Source organism: Corticium candelabrum, chromosome 6, assembly GCF_963422355.1.
Source record: "Corticium candelabrum chromosome 6, ooCorCand1.1, whole genome shotgun sequence".
Classification (NCBI taxonomy): domain Eukaryota; kingdom Metazoa; phylum Porifera; class Homoscleromorpha; order Homosclerophorida; family Plakinidae; genus Corticium; species Corticium candelabrum.
Genome location: NC_085090.1, coordinates 6,519,351 through 6,536,919, shown reverse-complemented (window position 1 = coordinate 6,536,919; position 17,569 = coordinate 6,519,351). Strand labels below are relative to the sequence as shown.

The 17,569-nt window shown below is 41.9% G+C and overlaps 2 protein-coding genes and 2 long non-coding RNA genes across 6 annotated transcripts; 3 read left to right on the top strand and 1 right to left on the bottom strand.

The window, feature by feature from the left end:
• The first annotated feature begins 1,529 nt into the window (after positions 1–1,529).
• Positions 1,530–5,654, top strand: LOC134180868 (uncharacterized). The gene is made up of 4 exons (XM_062648054.1): positions 1,530–1,641; positions 1,702–2,807; positions 3,904–5,589; positions 5,649–5,654. Exons 1-4 carry the CDS (start codon positions 1,530–1,532, stop codon positions 5,652–5,654), a joined length of 2,910 nt encoding a protein of 969 aa, XP_062504038.1.
• On the top strand, positions 5,377–8,845 carry LOC134181345 (tyrosine-protein kinase receptor UFO-like). The gene is made up of 8 exons (XM_062648606.1): positions 5,377–6,163; positions 6,346–6,516; positions 6,576–6,644; positions 6,707–6,936; positions 6,990–7,105; positions 7,165–7,327; positions 7,906–8,042; positions 8,100–8,845. Exons 1-8 carry the CDS (start codon positions 5,707–5,709, stop codon positions 8,557–8,559), a joined length of 1,803 nt encoding a protein of 600 aa, XP_062504590.1. The 5' UTR covers positions 5,377–5,706; the 3' UTR covers positions 8,560–8,845.
• A 2,048-nt stretch (positions 8,846–10,893) lies between these two features.
• On the top strand, positions 10,894–11,982 carry LOC134181621 (uncharacterized). 2 transcript variants are annotated; one of them, XR_009970184.1, is made up of 4 exons: positions 10,894–11,011; positions 11,075–11,191; positions 11,444–11,563; positions 11,634–11,982. It is a non-coding gene; the product is annotated as an uncharacterized LOC134181621 (long non-coding RNA). The 2 variants fall into 2 exon arrangements; XR_009970183.1 differs by having other exon boundaries at positions 11,444–11,982.
• A 2,152-nt stretch (positions 11,983–14,134) lies between these two features.
• Positions 14,135–15,662, bottom strand: LOC134181528 (uncharacterized). Of its 2 annotated transcripts, none has more exons than XR_009970166.1 (4): positions 15,022–15,662; positions 14,838–14,967; positions 14,504–14,658; positions 14,135–14,439 (listed from the first exon to the last, which is right to left on the bottom strand). It is a non-coding gene; the product is annotated as an uncharacterized LOC134181528 (long non-coding RNA). The 2 variants fall into 2 exon arrangements; XR_009970165.1 differs by having other exon boundaries at positions 14,838–14,947.
• Between the last annotated feature and the right edge of the window lie 1,907 nt (positions 15,663–17,569).

Here is a 17,569-nt window from a genome sequence, read left to right as displayed (position 1 = left end):
ACCTGTCTACCTCAAGTGCAGTTCAAATAATCGAGCCACTACTGTCCTGTCGTACTTCCAAGAAACTGTAGCAGAGTACGGTCTCCCGTCTAGAGTAAGAGCGGACCGCGGTGTTGAGAACGTTGACGTCGCAGAATATATGCTGACCTACAGAGGTACCGAAAGAGGCAGCTTTATAGCAGGTCGATCTGTCCACAATCAAAGAATCGAGAGATTGTGGAGAGATGTCACGGTCGCAGTTACTGCCACATATAGAAGCATATTTCGCTGTCTAGAGCGCCGACAGCTATTGGACTGTAACAATGCGACAGACTTATTCTGTATCCACTACATATTCGTCAGTCGAATTCAAAGTAGCCTTGACGGATTTCGCCAAGCGTGGTGCAGGCATCGTTTGGCTACCGAGAGAGGAAGATCTCCTCTTCAAGTAAGACCTAGATAGCGGCCTCGCAGCACTGCATGTATTTCCTATTTCATATAGTCGTTAATTCACGTACCTTGTGGCTATAGTTATGGATAACTGGAATGTTCAGAATGCAAGGTTCTATGCGTACGGCTGCCGATCCGTTACCTGTCGACCCTGACGAGTACGGAGTGGATTGGAATGGCCCAGCAACCGGCGACATTGATGATGAAGACACCGCAAGCGGAGTTCACTTACCAGATGGCGTAGAAGTTCCTCTCAGCGAAGCAGATTACGAAGAACTGAAACGAACAGTAAATCCTCTAGCCGACAGCAATGATTTTGGCGTAGACTTGTTCATCACGGCAGCGGAGTTTGTTGCGTCTCATCTGTCATAGAATACTAATTCATTAATTCATCATCATCCTCGTAGAGCGGGTACATGTACCGCTAGTGATTGTTTAATACAATACAACGGCAACACGCCTACAACTGTGGTAACTACTAGCAATAGCCCAGATATTTCAACTCTCACGCATTTGACCCTTCTCGTGCGTACCCATCACTTCGAGTTCGTCTCACGCGTATCTATATACTGAGATTTTCTATGGCCGTTCACTGTTTACAGTTTACAGGAAGTCTGCCTGCTAATTTTCAGGTTGGCAGAGTTTTTGTGCAGTCTATATAGACTGGTAATCCAAGAGTAAAGCTCGTGACTTTGACCAAACTAATTTTAGTCTAACTGCATGTGCACTGCACGGCTATATATATATATATATATATATATATATATATATATATATATATATATATATATATATATATATATAAACTTAGAGGCATAGCTTGAGTCAATCAGGGTTCTATATAAGTGAACAAACCTCGTAGCGTAACTATTTTAATTAATTAATACTAGCAAGGCTGTGTACACGTAACTGTTCGTTTCTTTGTCTCACGTATCTAAATTTCAATAGTTGACATGTCTGCAGTAATTCTGCTCCGTGATCTACCGAGCAGTACTAGCTAACCAACGCTCCCAGTGTATTCATGTAATTGATATCTGTAAGGCGGAAGTCTTGCGGTAAAACGGCGCGAAACCTAGACGAGGCCTAGTCTACACTGAATTATGAGTCAGCAACAAGACCGACCGAGCGACGACCGTGATGATAGTATTCGTGCTGTTATGAGCGCACTGCAAAGCCTACAGCAGCAAGTGCAAGGGCTTCTGGGCAACAGAAGTGAGTTTTTCGTGTGTACAAATTTAGGTACAAATTCTACAACGGTATTTGAATGAGCAGCGTCTGGTGATACAGAGGGCAGAAGAAGAACAAGTGTGTCGATCCATGTCCCTCCTTCTATAACACGTGTTCGTACGAGTGAGAGCGACTCTGACGCTAACCAGCTGCGGTCACAGCCTACCGGCATCAGAGAAGAGATATCAGCTCTTTTCCGTATACAGTTACAAAGGACGTATACAGTTACAAATGCGGCAACGGTAGATATCAAAACACAATGGTACTTTCGGCAGAGTAGGATTTCTCTCCCAAGATCGACCGCCATGTGCGTCTCTGGTTGTTCCTGTTCCACATTGCTTCGTGCAGCTGCCGTTGTTGTGCTGCTAGCACTTCAAGCTTGCTGCGTTTCTTCACTATCAAACCAATGTTTACTGAGCAGTCTAGCAAACGACTGTCCGAATCCAAGAGACTACGCGATGTATGTCGATGGCACTACGGCTAACACCACCGTTGTCGGTGGCTTCTTCTCTGTATCCATGTGGGACAGAATTCCTAAGGAGATCAGCAACGACGACGTGTGCACTCTGTGTTACGCTAATAGTGCACAGTTTCCACCGCACCGCTTCGCTGTTGAGCAGGCCGAAGCTCTTCTGTACGCCACAGATTTGATCAACGCGATGGACAGGAACAGGATACTGAGCTACAGGCTATATGACACCTGTGGGAATGACCAGATTCATGATAACTGTGTTGAAGGTCAGATGTTTTGGCTGGCCTCTGAAAAACTGCCTAGAGTTTTAGCCTCTATTGTATGCCCGTTTTATCAAAAGCATAGCGTGTCGATGCCTGAATCGGAATTCGTTGAGTTGACAAAGAGTGTTGTGAATGAGGATACCACAGAGATTCTTCACACAGGCTTTTTGTCACTACTTGACAGTCCGTTTCTCTACAGTTCTACAGTGGATTTTGACGTTTTTAATCCATATCAAAATCAATTTCTTATGCTGCAGCAAACCTGTGAGCTTCAAGCGTTGGTAGCCGTTGATTTTCTGGCACAGGAAGGTTGGGGTGATGTTACTCTTGTCACCAGTGGAGATTACTGTGGCGGAGAGTCTACCTTGCTGTTCAAGCAACAGATCGATGACAAAGAGCTGGACTGCCATTTCAATGTAGGTGACTAGATGACTAATTCGAAACAAGGCATCTAATGTAAAGTATATGGATGCAATCAGTGTGTCCTTATTAGAGTGTCTTTTGTGGCTTTTGATTGATTTTCATGAGGAGCCAAAAGATGTTTAGGAGACCTCTCTACTTTATGAATTATTTGTATTAGTACTTCTGTCCAACCTTCCCATTGGGTATGGAGAGAATCCACTAACAACCAGACCAGGGTGACAGTCAGCAACAGACAGGCCTCCAGTCAAGTAATTAGAAATCAGAGGTATCGGTATTTTGAAAAGAATGAAAGATAAAGCATTTTCCAGTCAATGTCTGATTATCTCTGTAAGGGTTATATTTTGGTTTCTTTGTGCACTGGCCTCTTTCCAACATTAGGAAGCTTAGGATGGTGGGAAGTATAGATGGTCTAAACATTAATTAGGAAGCTTACTATTGGAGTAGCTACCATGGTGGGAAGTATAATGTTGTGAAATTGCAAGGTGCATGCAAATTTGCATAATTGATAGCTCATCCAGTAGGTCAGATCTAAAACTGGTGTGTGTGTGTGTGTGTGTGTGTGTGTGTGTGTGTGTGTGTGTGTGTGTGTGTGTGTGTGTGTGTGTGTGTGTGTGTGTGTGTGTGTGTGTGTGTGTGTGTGTGTGTGTGTGTGTGTGGCTAATGTCAAGCAAGGGTTCAGAATGGTGACTATTTTAGTGCCTATGGCAATGAATTTTTAGATGACAACCAACTACAATTGTTAGCTGCCAGTGGCTAGTTCATGCATTAGTTACACAGACTGACACATAAAATTATTGACTTTTGTCTGATTATCCAACTGACTGATCTAATTAAAACAAGCTTTAAGCAAAAGAGGTAAATGTTACATGTAAATGAGATAAGAATATTAGCTCACTGAAAAGAATAAAAGTAGTGACTTCCTGAATTATCATAACGTCAGCAACTGTAGTTAGTCATATCAGGATTTGAGATTATTCTTTACAAAATGCTGTACCCGTATGTACAAAGTTGTTCTCACATGATATCATGGAAATGTTACCATAGCTTGACGTAACTCTGCCAGATAAAGCTGATTTGTGTTTCTTACAGGTTGCCTATCGACGGCAGCAACCCCCTGAAACAACAGCAGATATGCCAAAAGACTATACACAATTGGCTATTCAAACCATTGGTGAAGGATATAAAGAACATATGGCTGATAGTTATGAAGACCACCATAAATTCTACGATGATTTGGAGCAGTCAACACACATTGTCTATCTCTCGTCTATTGAGTTTGCTGTTACCACTCTTCAAATCTTTAATGAATTCATTTTGTCACATGTCAATCGCACATATTCGTTTCTGTTTGGAGATTTCTGGGGTGACCCAAGACAAGCAGATACCTTGTTTGAACTCATCGTACAATTGGTGGAAAATGGCCACAAAGTATATGCTCTCAGGAATGATATTAATGGGACTGAAGTAATTCAGGAACACATGGCATCCATTCGTCTCAATTCATATGAGTGGAATCGGAACACGTGGTTGCAGCGATATTGGCACAATTATTACAATTGTTCTGATCAGTGCAATGCTAATGAATCATTGCCTGCAATTATTAGACCAATTTTGAGAAACTACAAAGCTGCACTTGTCATGGTTGGAGTTTCTCTGATCAGAGAATTCGTAGAGATTCACTATGCTAACCACAAAGAACTACCCGAAACGTTCAATTTAGATGACGGTTTTTTACCTTCCAAGGCCAATAGGACAATTGAGAACAAGGAGACTGGAAATACGTTAGTGTTTGGAAGAACGTTAGTGTTTGGAAGAACAGGACACGCAAATGACTCATTGGAATGGCAACAACCTTTGCAATGGCAATACAGGATTCTTGAATTAGAGATGGTGATCGAAACAGAAAGTGATACTGGAGGAGATGGAGTGTATTCTAGAGATATGAACGTCTCAGAGCATACATCAAATGAAACAATGCTGGGACTTGGGTTCAATGATACATCAAATGGAACAACTGAGTTTACTTACGTTTTAGGTGGGAAAGAGTATGGGATATGGACAATTGATAGCAATGGGATAGAAAGCAACAATGGTCACCTCTATGTTTTTGTTAATAACTCTGAATTTCCCACTACTCCTACAGTCAACAGTGTGGATAATAACATGAATGTGGATAACAACACGATTGTGGATAACAGCACGAATGCCTCTGTAAACAGCACTGTCAGTTCGGAGATTCCCACTGTTGTTAGTACTCCTACTGTCAATATCTCCGACAGTGTTGGTAATATGACTGACTTTGGTAGCAACACTAATGGATCTCTTGTTAACAGCACTGTCATGTCCACTGTCATGTCCACAATGACACCAATACAACAGCAACCCCTTCCTAAGTTTCAAACATGCCCAATAACAGCAGTACCAACCACATCAGTACCAACAACGCTGACGATGAAACCAATGATGAAGTTTATTGACGACTCTTGTAATCCTGACAAACTGCACGGTATGGTCGGTCTCGTTGTTGTCATCCTTCTTCTGCTTATTGCCGTATGTCTCGTGTACATATGGAATGATAGTTGTGTACGAATAAAGAGTGACAATGATGAAACAGTAAGAAATGACAACAATATAAAAGTGAGTGTGAAACGTGTTCTTAGATCACCAGGATACAGTATTCTGCTTGGTCTCACTCTGTTTTCGATCTGCATTTGCTTCTGGATCATATTCGGCAATAAATCTTTCGATTGTGATAATCGTGGAGATGACTTCTTGGTGAATTTGGCGAATGGCGTTTGCTTCACTGTCTTACTGATTTATGTTGCATGTCGAAGGTTTGAGAATCGTCTTGGACAACTGTGCCTTAAAATATTTGGCTTTCTTTCTTTGGTCATGATTCAGCTCATTGTGGCGGCTGTGGCTCACTTTGACAAAGTAGAGAAGTTTGATGACAACAGTACGGCAATTGAACATTGTTTCCAAGAACGAGGCAAATCAGTAGTGGCTGGTTCGTACTGGTTTGGTGCCATTCTTCTGATTGCATTCATTGCTCTCCTCATTGTCGACTTGTGTGTGAAAAAGGATGAAGAAGATGAGCATCATTTGACTGTTTTTGACATTATCAGGATGTCTATTGCAGTTGCAGCCAGCATCCTGTACATGATTGGGTTGGTGTTTGTTGTGCACGTTGATAGTACATCACAGTGTCTTAATCATGGACGTTGGTTCATTTTCCTTGCGCTGTTTCCTGCATTTGTTGGTCTCCTTGTGAGTGCTCTTCAAACTGTCAAAAGCATTCGTGAAAAGAGGAGAGAAATCCAAGAATACCGTTATTCTATGGAGCTGCTAAGTAAGTAGTCAGAGTTCCATTCTGTTGTCTTAACACATTATCTCCAAGCATGTTTACACAGATAGCCACACACACATTTCAGTATGTGACATTATGGCTTAGCAACTAGTTGTGTGTTGTAATCCAAGTGTTTTGTATTTATGCATAATGTGTACGTACAAATGATGATGTTTTGTCCAAAGGAATTCGTAGTCAGTCTTCGCAAAAGCATCTCTATCTATTTGATGGATTTCCTCAGCTCTCTGCCAAAACTGAAGGATCAAGCTTCATGCTTGACGAGGATGTCCTAAAAGAGATAGGCGAAGTGCTGATTGATCCTGGAAGGATAGACATCAAAGTTGCAATTGGAAAAGGTACTCTACGTTCTAGCAAACTTTATGGTACTAAATTTTAATGTCTGCTTGATGTCTAGGCAATTTTGGAGAGGTTTTCAAGGGTATGCTTGATACAGACAACGAAGTCGCAGTCAAATCGGTGCAGGGTAGGACACTGGCTATTTGCATTAACAGTGCTAATAAACAATATTATGCAATATGATTTTAGATGTGACTAGTCAAAAGGAGGTGACTGATTTTATACGCGAAGGACTGCAGATGAAGGCATTCGATCATCCCAATGTAATGGAACTGGTTGGGATCTGTTGGCTAAACGACGACAGCGCAAAGGTACGAATGACTGCACCATTGATCGTACTGCCATTTATGGAGAGAGGAGATCTCAAGAACTACCTGAGAAAAAGCAGACCAGGAAAGCTTTCTCCGGAGGAAGCATTGGTTCGTGAAATGTTGATTCTCACAGCTCATCTGCTAACTATTTCTATGTATAGAAACGTCCAATCAATCTTGCTCAACTAGCAAAGTTTTGTCATCAGATTGGTATGGGAATGGAATATCTCAGCAAGCAGGGCATCATTCATCGTGATCTTGCCGCCAGAAACTGCATGTAAGGCTGTAGGTGTACGTAGTGGTTTCTGTCCTAATTTCATTGAATTACTAATACAGGGTGAACAATGATTTGGAAATAAAAGTGGCCGACTTTGGTCTTTCTCGTGCAATGTCTGAGGGCAAGGACTATTATCGGATGGGACATGGAGGCCAGCTGCCAGTGAAATGGATGGCACCTGAAAGTCTCATCGATTTCTTCTTCACAGAAAAATCTGACGTGGTAAGTGTCCACTGGTAATCTGCTTTGGTGCGTGTTCTATTATGGTGCTAGAGTTCATTCAGAGTTGCCTAATGAGCACACACAGACTATATGCATTAGTTAAATCCATCTTGTCTCAAGCATGAGGATTAATATTTCTGACTATGTTTTAGTCATTCTATGGGCATAAAAAAGCTTAAATTAAGGATTACAAAAATCAATCAAAATTATATAATGGACAATAATCACCTCCTTAGCAAGCACCTGACATCTATATACAACATATTCAGAGATGTTGGTACACATTAACAATGTCTCTGTGTATGTTGTGTGCATGTGGCTGCCTTTGAATGCAGTGTTGTTTGTGTGTGCAAGAGTCCTTAGGATTACAGGCTACATAATACCTTCATTAACTGCCCAGATGTTGTAGCCTGTAAATTATGGAAGTGTTTGAATGACCTGTGAAAACTCTCAGAGTGAAATCATTTTAGTGGTGGCAGTAAAGTGACTCTGTTTGAATGTTTATACTATTTACTAATTGGTCAGGTAGTCTGCAGTGTTGTGATAACATACAAGTTGTGTTACTCTTATCTGTCTAGTGGGCATTTGGTGTTACTATGTGGGAAGTCATGACTTTGGCTCAAGTTCCCTATCCTGGTGTCTCCAATCAAGATGTTATTCCCTACCTTAAACGAGGAGATCGTCTCCGCAAACCTAATGAGTGTCCGTTTGAAATGTGAGCCGTGTAGTTGCAATAGTCAGATCATTTGTAAGCTAATTTGTTGCTTTGCAGATATGAAATTATGAAGCGTTGCTGGATAATCAACGCCCAGGAACGTCCTACGTTCACAAGTCTGGTCCGGGATATTGAAGAATTCCTCACTGAGTTAATGAATTACTTTGATCCTAATGCTGCTGATGAACCTGTCCCACCGGATCCTTACTCAAACTGGTCTCAGGCACGTGCGGCCGATGTCATGGAGATCGAAGAACAGGCTGAGAGAGAAAGAGCAAATCGTGAGAATGAGCCAGATGGTGGTGAAGGATTAGGATTAGAGCTTCTGGACAAGCTAGGACGAGGTGGTGACGTGGTTGTCAATATGACTGCAGTGGAGGAGAATGATGAAACACCTCGTTATCATCAGTCAGAGTTGGAGAATGAGGAAACACCTCGTTATCATCAGTCAGAGTTGGATGTTCAGAACTTGCACAACAGTGAGCAGTGCAGTATCAGTCATCAGTCAGATGTTTAGAACTTGCACAATAGTAAGCAGTGCATTATCGGTATCACAGCACAGCAATAAGCAGCTTATTATCAGTATCCATTATCCATTATTAGTATCCATTATTGGTATCAGGTGTAGATAGTTGCAGCATGGTAATAGGTAGGTCATCTTCATGAGTAGCGAACAGAAATTTGTAGTGATCTACAATTTGTGTTGACATTGTCATATAGCATGTATTGATGACATTGTCTAGTGTTGTGCAATTTGTAGAATGTCCTGCTAAGTACTAAACGTAATTTTAGTCACTACACAGTGAAGTCACGTGACTCAGGAGTAGTAAATTCAACTGGTAACTATCGAGTGTTACAAGCGAATTTGCCCTAACAGTGAACAGCATTTGTGTCACATGAAGTCATGTGAGTCACTTCAGGCTCTCATGGCAGGACAAGAGTTACTCAATCAGTAGTTAGGATCTGACGCCATGGAATTGTTCTACTTACTATAACTGCATGCACCATCAACGTATTGTGTATCCACATACAGCCTGCCTTCTAAATTGATCAAATAAACAAATCCTGAAGTCTGACCACCGGGGTAAAGTTAGCTCTAGACACAATGAGTACGCTGAATGCTATAGGTAGCGATCTATTGGAGCATGGTTACAGATACTGGCAAGTATGTCCCTAGCAGAATTTTGGCAGCTAGAATTTAGACAACTAGCTAAAGTCAACGTCAGATTACAGGATCACTGACAAGAGGGTTGACATTGCATACTTCAGTGAATCACTCTCCAGCAGCAGTAGCGCGGTTCATAGTGTTCTGTAGCATGTGGGAATACGTGTGTATTAGTACAGTGAGTAGTTCCAAGGTTTCTCCTGCCCAATAAAATAAAAACAAAAAATTCGTGTAGTGTTGCTAAACGTAGTGACCTAAAAAAAGTGGCTACACATACTAGTATAGGATATGGCATGCATGGCAGAATCAGTGACTGCAGTTAATAATTGCAAGGTCCTAGAATATCAAGCAATTAATGGATACTAGTCTATCTGTTTATGGGTGTCTTTCCCGTGGTCTTAGAGAGCAAAATCAAGTTGTTGATACTCATCACAAGGCAACTGTGTCTGAAAGCTAAAATATAAACCTCCAAGTATGGTAAGTTGTTAGCATCATCATCCTCATCATCCTCATACAATGATGATGCATGATGATGGTAATCAAATGCAAACAACTTATCTTGAAATCTTAATACTAGGTACTGTAATTCAAGAAATTTTTGCTTGCAATTAAATGGTTGCGAATTTCTGAATTCAAAAAAATCGCTAAATTAAATCTGCAAGTTGTAAAGGATCAAAATAATATTTTCTTGTTCTACATTATTGCAGTAGTCTTTTACGCAACATGCTAACACGACTTGTTCAATGTATAGTGTTCATCAAATCACTACACCTGTTAGCTGTCCCTGGGCTACCATGTGCCCATGTGTTGGTTGCCTGGGAAAATGTTAGGTTGCCTGTCATAAACATGCAGTAGCTGCCTAATAATTAAGATTTAATAGTTTCTGTTGTCTGCTACTGTTCTTTTCTAACAAACTAGTGGTGATCAGCAAGAGTGAAAGGCGTGACTAGTTGTCGCAAATACCGTCTGTTGTTCTCAGTATCAATTGCAATACTCGTCTAAGAAGGTCATGTAGTAACAACTTCTTGCAGGATTAAAAATTAAGAATTTCAGTTCGTCTAAATTCTTAGTCTATATTGCAATATCGGTTGTCTAAGTGCTTTTCCTAATAAAACTAATGGCAGCAACATATTTAAATATAATTATTGGTACAATTAAAGATAAATTCTTAATTGTACCCAAAAATTTTTGGGCCTTCTCTAAAGGGTAACTGACATGAAAAAATCAAAAATTATTTTATTGCATTCTTTATTAGTTCTTAACGTTCGTATGCCCAAAACATTAAAAGTTTAATTTTTGAAGCTATATTCGTGAAGATATTGAGGCGCAAAGTGCTTCCGGATGTTTAGTAGGCGTACACCCGCGTGACATCCAAAGAGAAACGGAAGTGGCTAGAGCGCATGCTGGCAATAGCAAAGTCCTAGGAGAAAGTAAACGTCTGGTTGTCTGCTGGCTGCAGCAATGCGCTCAGAAAGGAAGTGTGGCTTTGATTCGCTTCTCCAACAATGCCAAGATGTGAAAGTAATGGGCAACGCGAATGAAACAAGCGAGAAATCGGTGGGATGGGCCAACCACACGTTCAGACCCGTCTAGTGCGTTTTCTCAGCCGGAATGTTTCGAAACGGAGGATTACGTTAGTAGGAGGCTTTGGGCTTTACCCCAAGGTAAAAAGGAGACTGAAGCCTGAAGCAGCAAGCTGCGCTGGCGATTTATACTAGACGAAGCCATTGCAACGTGACACTGTGAGAAAGTCAACAAATATAGAAGAGAAGAAAAGGCTGAAAGAAAGAATAAGAAATTAAGGGTAAGTCCTGTAAAATTCTACGATCGATAGAGTTGCTTGTGACTATTTTCTACCTACTGATAGAGCGTGAAAGTAAGTTTGAACCGAAGAGATGAGCTTCTCTTGATGTTGATGTGGATTACGTCGACAATGATGAAGAATCTAATCCCTGTCCTGGACTCCAGTACGTAGCATTCGCAGGTATATGAGTGCACAGTTTTTTTCATTCCTTACTGTTGGTTGCAATGCCAACTGTTGTTGTTGTTATTGTTGTTGGTAGTGGTGGTGTGTTTCTGGTTGTTTAGAATTACTGTCTATGTACTTACAATGTCTTGGCAAAATGGCTCTTTTTATTTTCTGTTGTACTTCACACAGTAGCTCTGTTATTTAAAAATGCTAGCACACATGCAATACAATATCAAGTTATTTATAAAAGTAATGTTGCTTTTACAGATTGTTGTTGGCTGCTTTGTATATAATGGAAATTCCATGAGGTCACAATTTAAACGTCAGAAGGCACTATGAGACATTATAGAGTATCTCAAGTAAAAGAAAGCCATCAATAATTATATGGTTAGGTTTTTTCATGTGAAACATAATTGTCACTGGAACTACCAGTGAATGGTGTTATTTTTGTTTGTAGGTTGAGAAGAGTCGATTGAAACTTCTGAAGATTGTAATCAATTATCAACAATCCTCCCACCCATCCTTTTACAGCAGTTTCCAACATCCTCATAAATTAGAGTCTGTTGAATTAATTAAGAGAGATTTCATAATCTTGTTTGCTCTGACCATGGGTAATTGACTAATTCTCAAATATTCGTTGTGTAAAATGAAAAAGGTGAGAAGAAGCCAGTTAGATCTGGATTTCTGATATCAATTCATGATTCAATTAATTAGTGAGTATGGATGACAGTACAACTCATGTTCTCTCCAACCCACTTCTTGTGAGATGATTTCTACATGACTTACCCTTCATTTCTCACGCTTTCTTTCAGCCTTTTCTCCCCTCCTGTATATGTTGACTTTCTCACATTGTCACGTTGCAATCCTCTCAATGGCTTCCTAGTACACAAATCACCAGCGCAGCTCGATTATGCTTCAGGCTTCAGTCTCCTTTTACCTTGGGTAATAGCCCAAAGCCTCACAGTAAGTGACTCACTAACGTTATCCTCCGTTCCAAACATTCCGGCTGAGAATACGCATTTCTCGCCTGTTTCCTCGCGCGGCTCATTTCTTTGACATCTTGGTATTACTGGAGAAGCGAATCAAAGCCATGCTTTCTTTCTGAGCACATTACTGCAGCCAGCAGGCAACCAGAGGTGTACTATCTCGTCAGACGTTTTCTATTGCCAGCATGCGCTCTAGCCACTTCCGTTCCTCTTGGACGTCATGGCGGGTACGCTTACTCCTCGATATCTTCACGAACGTAGCTTCAAAAATTAAACTTTTAATTTTTGGGGCATAAGAACATTAAGAACAAACAAAAATGCAATAAAAATTTTTGATTTTTTCATGTCAGTTACCTCTAACACAGAACAGCTACAAGTATGTTGCCCGAACAGTGTGTAGTTGTTCTGGGCTACCTGCAAATGCATGTTTGGTTGACCATCCAATATTTGTGGTTGTCCAGAGCGTCCGGGCTACCCAATTTGGTGAACACTGCAATGGCTTCTTCAGCAGCTAACTGCCTGTCACTAATCTACTGTACATATCATATGTATATGTATTGTCTTTGCTAATATGTCAAAATATCTGAAACCCTAGGGTTAGTTTATCTTAAGTTTTTCCTCAGCTAATTATTATATGTTAGTGTATGTCTGCGTCGCACACATAAACATGATGCAAATTTAACATAAAAGAAAATATTACAAACAACAACAACAACAACAACAAACAAACAAAAAGAAACAGACTATCTCAGTCAACAGAAAAAGGGTAGCTCCTTAATTTTAAGTGCAGTGCTGCTGAAGCGTAAAGGTTGCAGTAACCATTCACATGCCAGATGTCCTGCTGCACGGTCAGACAGAATTCGAAGCCTCAAATTCATTGCCTTATACAATTTCTTGAATTACAGAATTTGCAATGTGTGAGCGTACTAAACCCGGAGCAACACCAAACCAGTTAGTTTAAATGCTTATCTGCTCTATATTTAATTTGTTGTAGACACGAGCATCTTCAATTCTTGACGGCTCTCTACGTCCGTTGAAGTGAAGACACTCAAACGAGACGTCAATTCAACAGAACTCTAACGGGAGTGCCAAACGTTTCATCCAGAAAACTATCCACAAATCGTAAATTCTCTGAAAGAATCCTACCCACGTACAGTCAAATAGCTATAGGCGACACTGCCGGTAAAAATCCGCTTATCCGGGACATAACGGGTGAAAGTGGATTTACTGCTACTGTACATCCGTTATTGTTTCAATGATTACTGTATTGAAAGCCTCGAGAGCACAGTACCGTTTGTAGACAAGATGCAGCTTGTTGCTCAGAAGTATAACGTAGACAGACAGAACTTAGATCCATGAAAGGGTAACACGGGCATTTGGTATATTCTCTGTCAAAGAGGGTTAACAATAATAACCCAGGGCCGCTATCATACCTGCCAACCTCTGGACATGAAAACCCAGGACTTGGACACCCAAATTCCCTAGATTTTAGCGTACCAAATGCCACGCCCCTACGTAAAGCATGCGCAGGAGGTACGGCCTTGCAGTTCTCATGATATTCGCGCTTACTGTAACTGCATGTGCTGTATACAAACCGAAGCCACTAGGCCACAGACCAGACAATAACTCCAAAGATCATTAGAATCAGGATGGAACATGTGAGCATGACTTCGACTTCGCTATTCTCTCGGTTGTATTCGTCAATCTGTTCAAGGAAATCCCGGAACGGTTGGCAGTTAAGTGTGCTATGGCACTGCATGTAGCTGTCAGCATATCAAAGCGAAGAACGATTGACTCTTAATGGCCAAGCAAAAGTAAGTCTGATCACTCTTGTCCTGAGACGCAGACAGCGACTGTCATACATAGTTTACATCCAGTATGCGTGGGAGTGTCCCATCGAGTCAAAGTATGCGCAGTTCCAAGTATGTTTTCGGAACTGCAAACACCTCTTCACAGCTGGCATAGCCCGAACGACTTCGGTGACCAAGTGCCTTGCCTTGGAGCTCCAACACTGCGTTGCGCATATGGCAGTGTGTTGACATTCGTTCAGCACGTTGCTGCTTTTAGTGACGCAAGGGTTACTGTTCGAGCACGGGCTACTATTTTTCAATCACCTCAGAACATGGGCTACTATTTGAGTATGGGGTACACGTACTCGCAGAAACGCAGTATGACAATTCAGACTTCATGCAACATCAAGCTGCTCTCACCTAGAAACGACTTGACGGCCAGTGTGGTTACCGTCTAGAATGCCCTTGTAAACCTCGCCAAAGTTACCTACACAACAACACAACATCACATACGTCTGATCTCGTTTTGATAGACACTCTATGTGTCTCACCGCATCCGACGTTTCTATGAGTTCGATCCTCTGCGGCTCGACGATGACGCCTTCGATCGCTTTGGCCACATCCGCTTCTAATAAAAACATGTAATCTCGTTCCTCAAATATGTTGATGTGAGTGTCGGCTCGTCGAACTGTCCTACGCATGTTCACTACGGACGAATGACACAGTGAGACAATGCTGTCACTTGCTTACGTGCACACACACACACACACACACACACACACACACACACACACACACACACACACACACACAACCCCTCTAGCATCTACTGCAAGTAAACGTTGTCTACTGCATGCATTCTTTCTTACAAATACATAGACTCACTTCAAAATGGCAAAAGATATTTCTGCGCAACAGTTCTTGCTTGAATAGACGTAAAGAAGCCGTACCGCATGCGTCACCGCTCCCAAAACGGTAACATTCCACCAGCGTTCCTGTAGAAGGAAGTCAACAGCTGCGAGCGTTTGCAACTCGCAAGTCTGATGAAACACTACAAGCTGAGACTTACTACAAATTGCTGTACGCCTGTTAGGTACGAGAAAGGCACATCAAGAAGAGAAAAATTCCCTTGTCATCATGAGAAGGAAATCCGTTGAGATACTTGTAGAGAATGCCCTGCTCCGTCTCGTTCAAAGGGATGCTCCGCTCGGCGTAGTAGGGACCGACAAAAGTCGCCAGAGTAGATCTAGTCGGAGTCAGACTCTGTATGCACTCGGCAGTTCGATGATTCCCGCAAGAGTCGTCTTCCACTTCTTCCTCTTCTGGAAGCCACGTCTTCCTCTCCTGTCGCATTGTTTAGAATCTCTGTGGCGAGTAATAGAGCTTCGGCTAGCTCGACGCTGGCACGCTGCACGGTTGGGTCGTCAGAACACAGAGAGCAACTCTTGCTACGCCATGATGAGATGGAGAAAACACCACCGATCACACTAGAAGATCCGGCAATATCTCCAGCTCCGTTCAGTTCACCTGGGCAGTCTGGGGGCGTCTTCGGGCAGCCGGCGTTAGCAGAGTACGGGCGACCGGCTAGAAAAAAGAATATAAACGTAACGGAGAGATCGAAGTGGTTCTTGTTGTCCATTGCGTAGAGGATGCAGATGCAATGAAATGTCTAGGTATAAGGATTCCTCGTCCGATCATGGTGAAACTCTATCCGTGCAGTAATAATTAAATCAAGTAGATTATAGAATCTAAAATGCGCATATGCACTCTAGAGATACCCGCATGCACGTGCGAGAAGAGCCCTAAAGTTTAGTAGACACAACGTGCAGTCTGTGCTACAGGCATGCCAACACACATTGGTGGATGTAACATCTGTTTCAAAATCACATTGTTATAAATCAGAGGCGGCGGAACCGGGGGCAGGAGCTAGAGCAGCAGCCCTCCAATATCGGGCAATACTGGACGCTATCACGCTCTGTAATAGGACTTCGATTTAGCGAACGATGATCGAAGAAATACTTTGGAAGTTTTGTTGTTTGCAAGTAGAAATAATACTGAATGGTGTTGCAGTTGACTAGCTTGATACACATTGTTGTGATCATTTGTGTGCATGCTGCTCTGGTTATACTTCGGTCACAGATTAATTAATCAGTGACAACCAATCACATTTAGTTAAAAACAAAATGGCGGCAATCTGTTACGAAATTCCCTCCCCCCAATCTAAAGGAGTCCGCCGCCCTTGGCATTTCAGCTAGCGTGTGCGTTGATTGTTTCGGTTACTCTCTGAGAACTTCCGTCAACATGCAATTGAAATAGCGGAATCAGATTGCTGTACAACAGCACTATGTACAATCGCTAACTTTAATTATGTTTTACCGTTGCTTACACGATTGCAGCAATTACCAGATCATGCAGCATGATATTACACCGAGGGGCGTATGCGTTCATTGTTATCACTGCTGTATTAGCGCATGTACATGTACGCTTTCCCCGTGACAGCGGTACTGTACCGCAGAGTATCAGCGTACAAACAATCGTACGTGTACCCACCACGTGACATGGTAAAACTCTTTGTACCGACGTATGAAACACTACAGCGGTGTCGCGTAATAGAGGCTAGAGGGGGCTGAGGCTAGAGGGGGCTGAAGCCCCACCACTTTTCGAGAGCGTTTTCAAACTTTTAATATCAAAGACCGGAGCCGAAGTCTCAGCAGCGAGTCAGCCCCACCACCCTTTGCGCCCACTACTAGAGTAATAGGTATGTAACGCGTGTACGGACTGGAACAGTTTTGTCGACGTACACGGTTGTAATTATACAGAGGGCAAATGGCCGATATCATAATTATGAGATGAACAATACTACTCTAGAACGTGTACAGACTGAGACACTGTCAACGCACACAATGCTCGATTAGCAATACAACAGCAAGACAACAACAACTACACACACACACACACACACACACACACACACACACACACACACACACACACACACACACACACACACACACACACACACTGAGTAGAATACTGTCCGAGTATCTATTTTATACTAAAGTCCGTTCACGCATTAGATGGACTGAGGAATTCAGCGCGTAGCAGGATTATAGTATGGGTTTCCGAGGTCTAATTGATATCGATGGACAGCTTTTGAAGAGCTTAATTCAATTATAATAATTATACATTTCTTACTATGAACAGAAGACCAGCATAAGCAACTTCCGGAATTGTAATGAGTTAGCGGGTGGAGACAAGCTTAATCAGATCAATCTAGAGACAACCCCCAGTGAGATGACTCTTTATCAAACTAAGAAGGGGTGTAACAAAATCCTAATGACGCAAACAATTAGAAACTCGTGTACAGTACAAGCAAGCATTTATTGATTTCCTGTGGCTTGCATTGATCTTCGTCATAGCTCTCTGTGGAATCAGACTCACCAGCATCTGACTCTTCGTTAGGGTCTACTTCAATCACCATAATATCTAGTGGTTTGTGTCCTTGTGACAACACCCGCTAAGAATGCAATCAGTCTAAGATAGCTTCTTATACAAACATAACATCCGGCTTTCTTGATAATCTGTTAGCTAAGGTCCAACCCTCTGGCACGAGTCCA

Excerpts from the sequence above, each read along its gene's own strand:
- LOC134180868 (XM_062648054.1), top strand. The coding sequence starts at position 1,530 with ATGAGTCAGCAACAAGACCGACCGAGCGACGACCGTGATGATAGTATT. Across the intron at positions 1,642-1,701 it reads AGGGCTTCTGGGCAACAGAA|CGTCTGGTGATACAGAGGGC; the intron begins GTGAGTTTTTCG and ends TTGAATGAGCAG. Across the intron at positions 2,808-3,903 it reads AGCTGGACTGCCATTTCAAT|GTTGCCTATCGACGGCAGCA; the intron begins GTAGGTGACTAG and ends TGTTTCTTACAG.
- LOC134181345 (XM_062648606.1), top strand. The coding sequence starts at position 5,707 with ATGATTCAGCTCATTGTGGCGGCTGTGGCTCACTTTGACAAAGTAGAG. Across the intron at positions 6,517-6,575 it reads CAAAGTTGCAATTGGAAAAG|GCAATTTTGGAGAGGTTTTC; the intron begins GTACTCTACGTT and ends CTTGATGTCTAG. Across the intron at positions 6,645-6,706 it reads CGCAGTCAAATCGGTGCAGG|ATGTGACTAGTCAAAAGGAG; the intron begins GTAGGACACTGG and ends ATATGATTTTAG.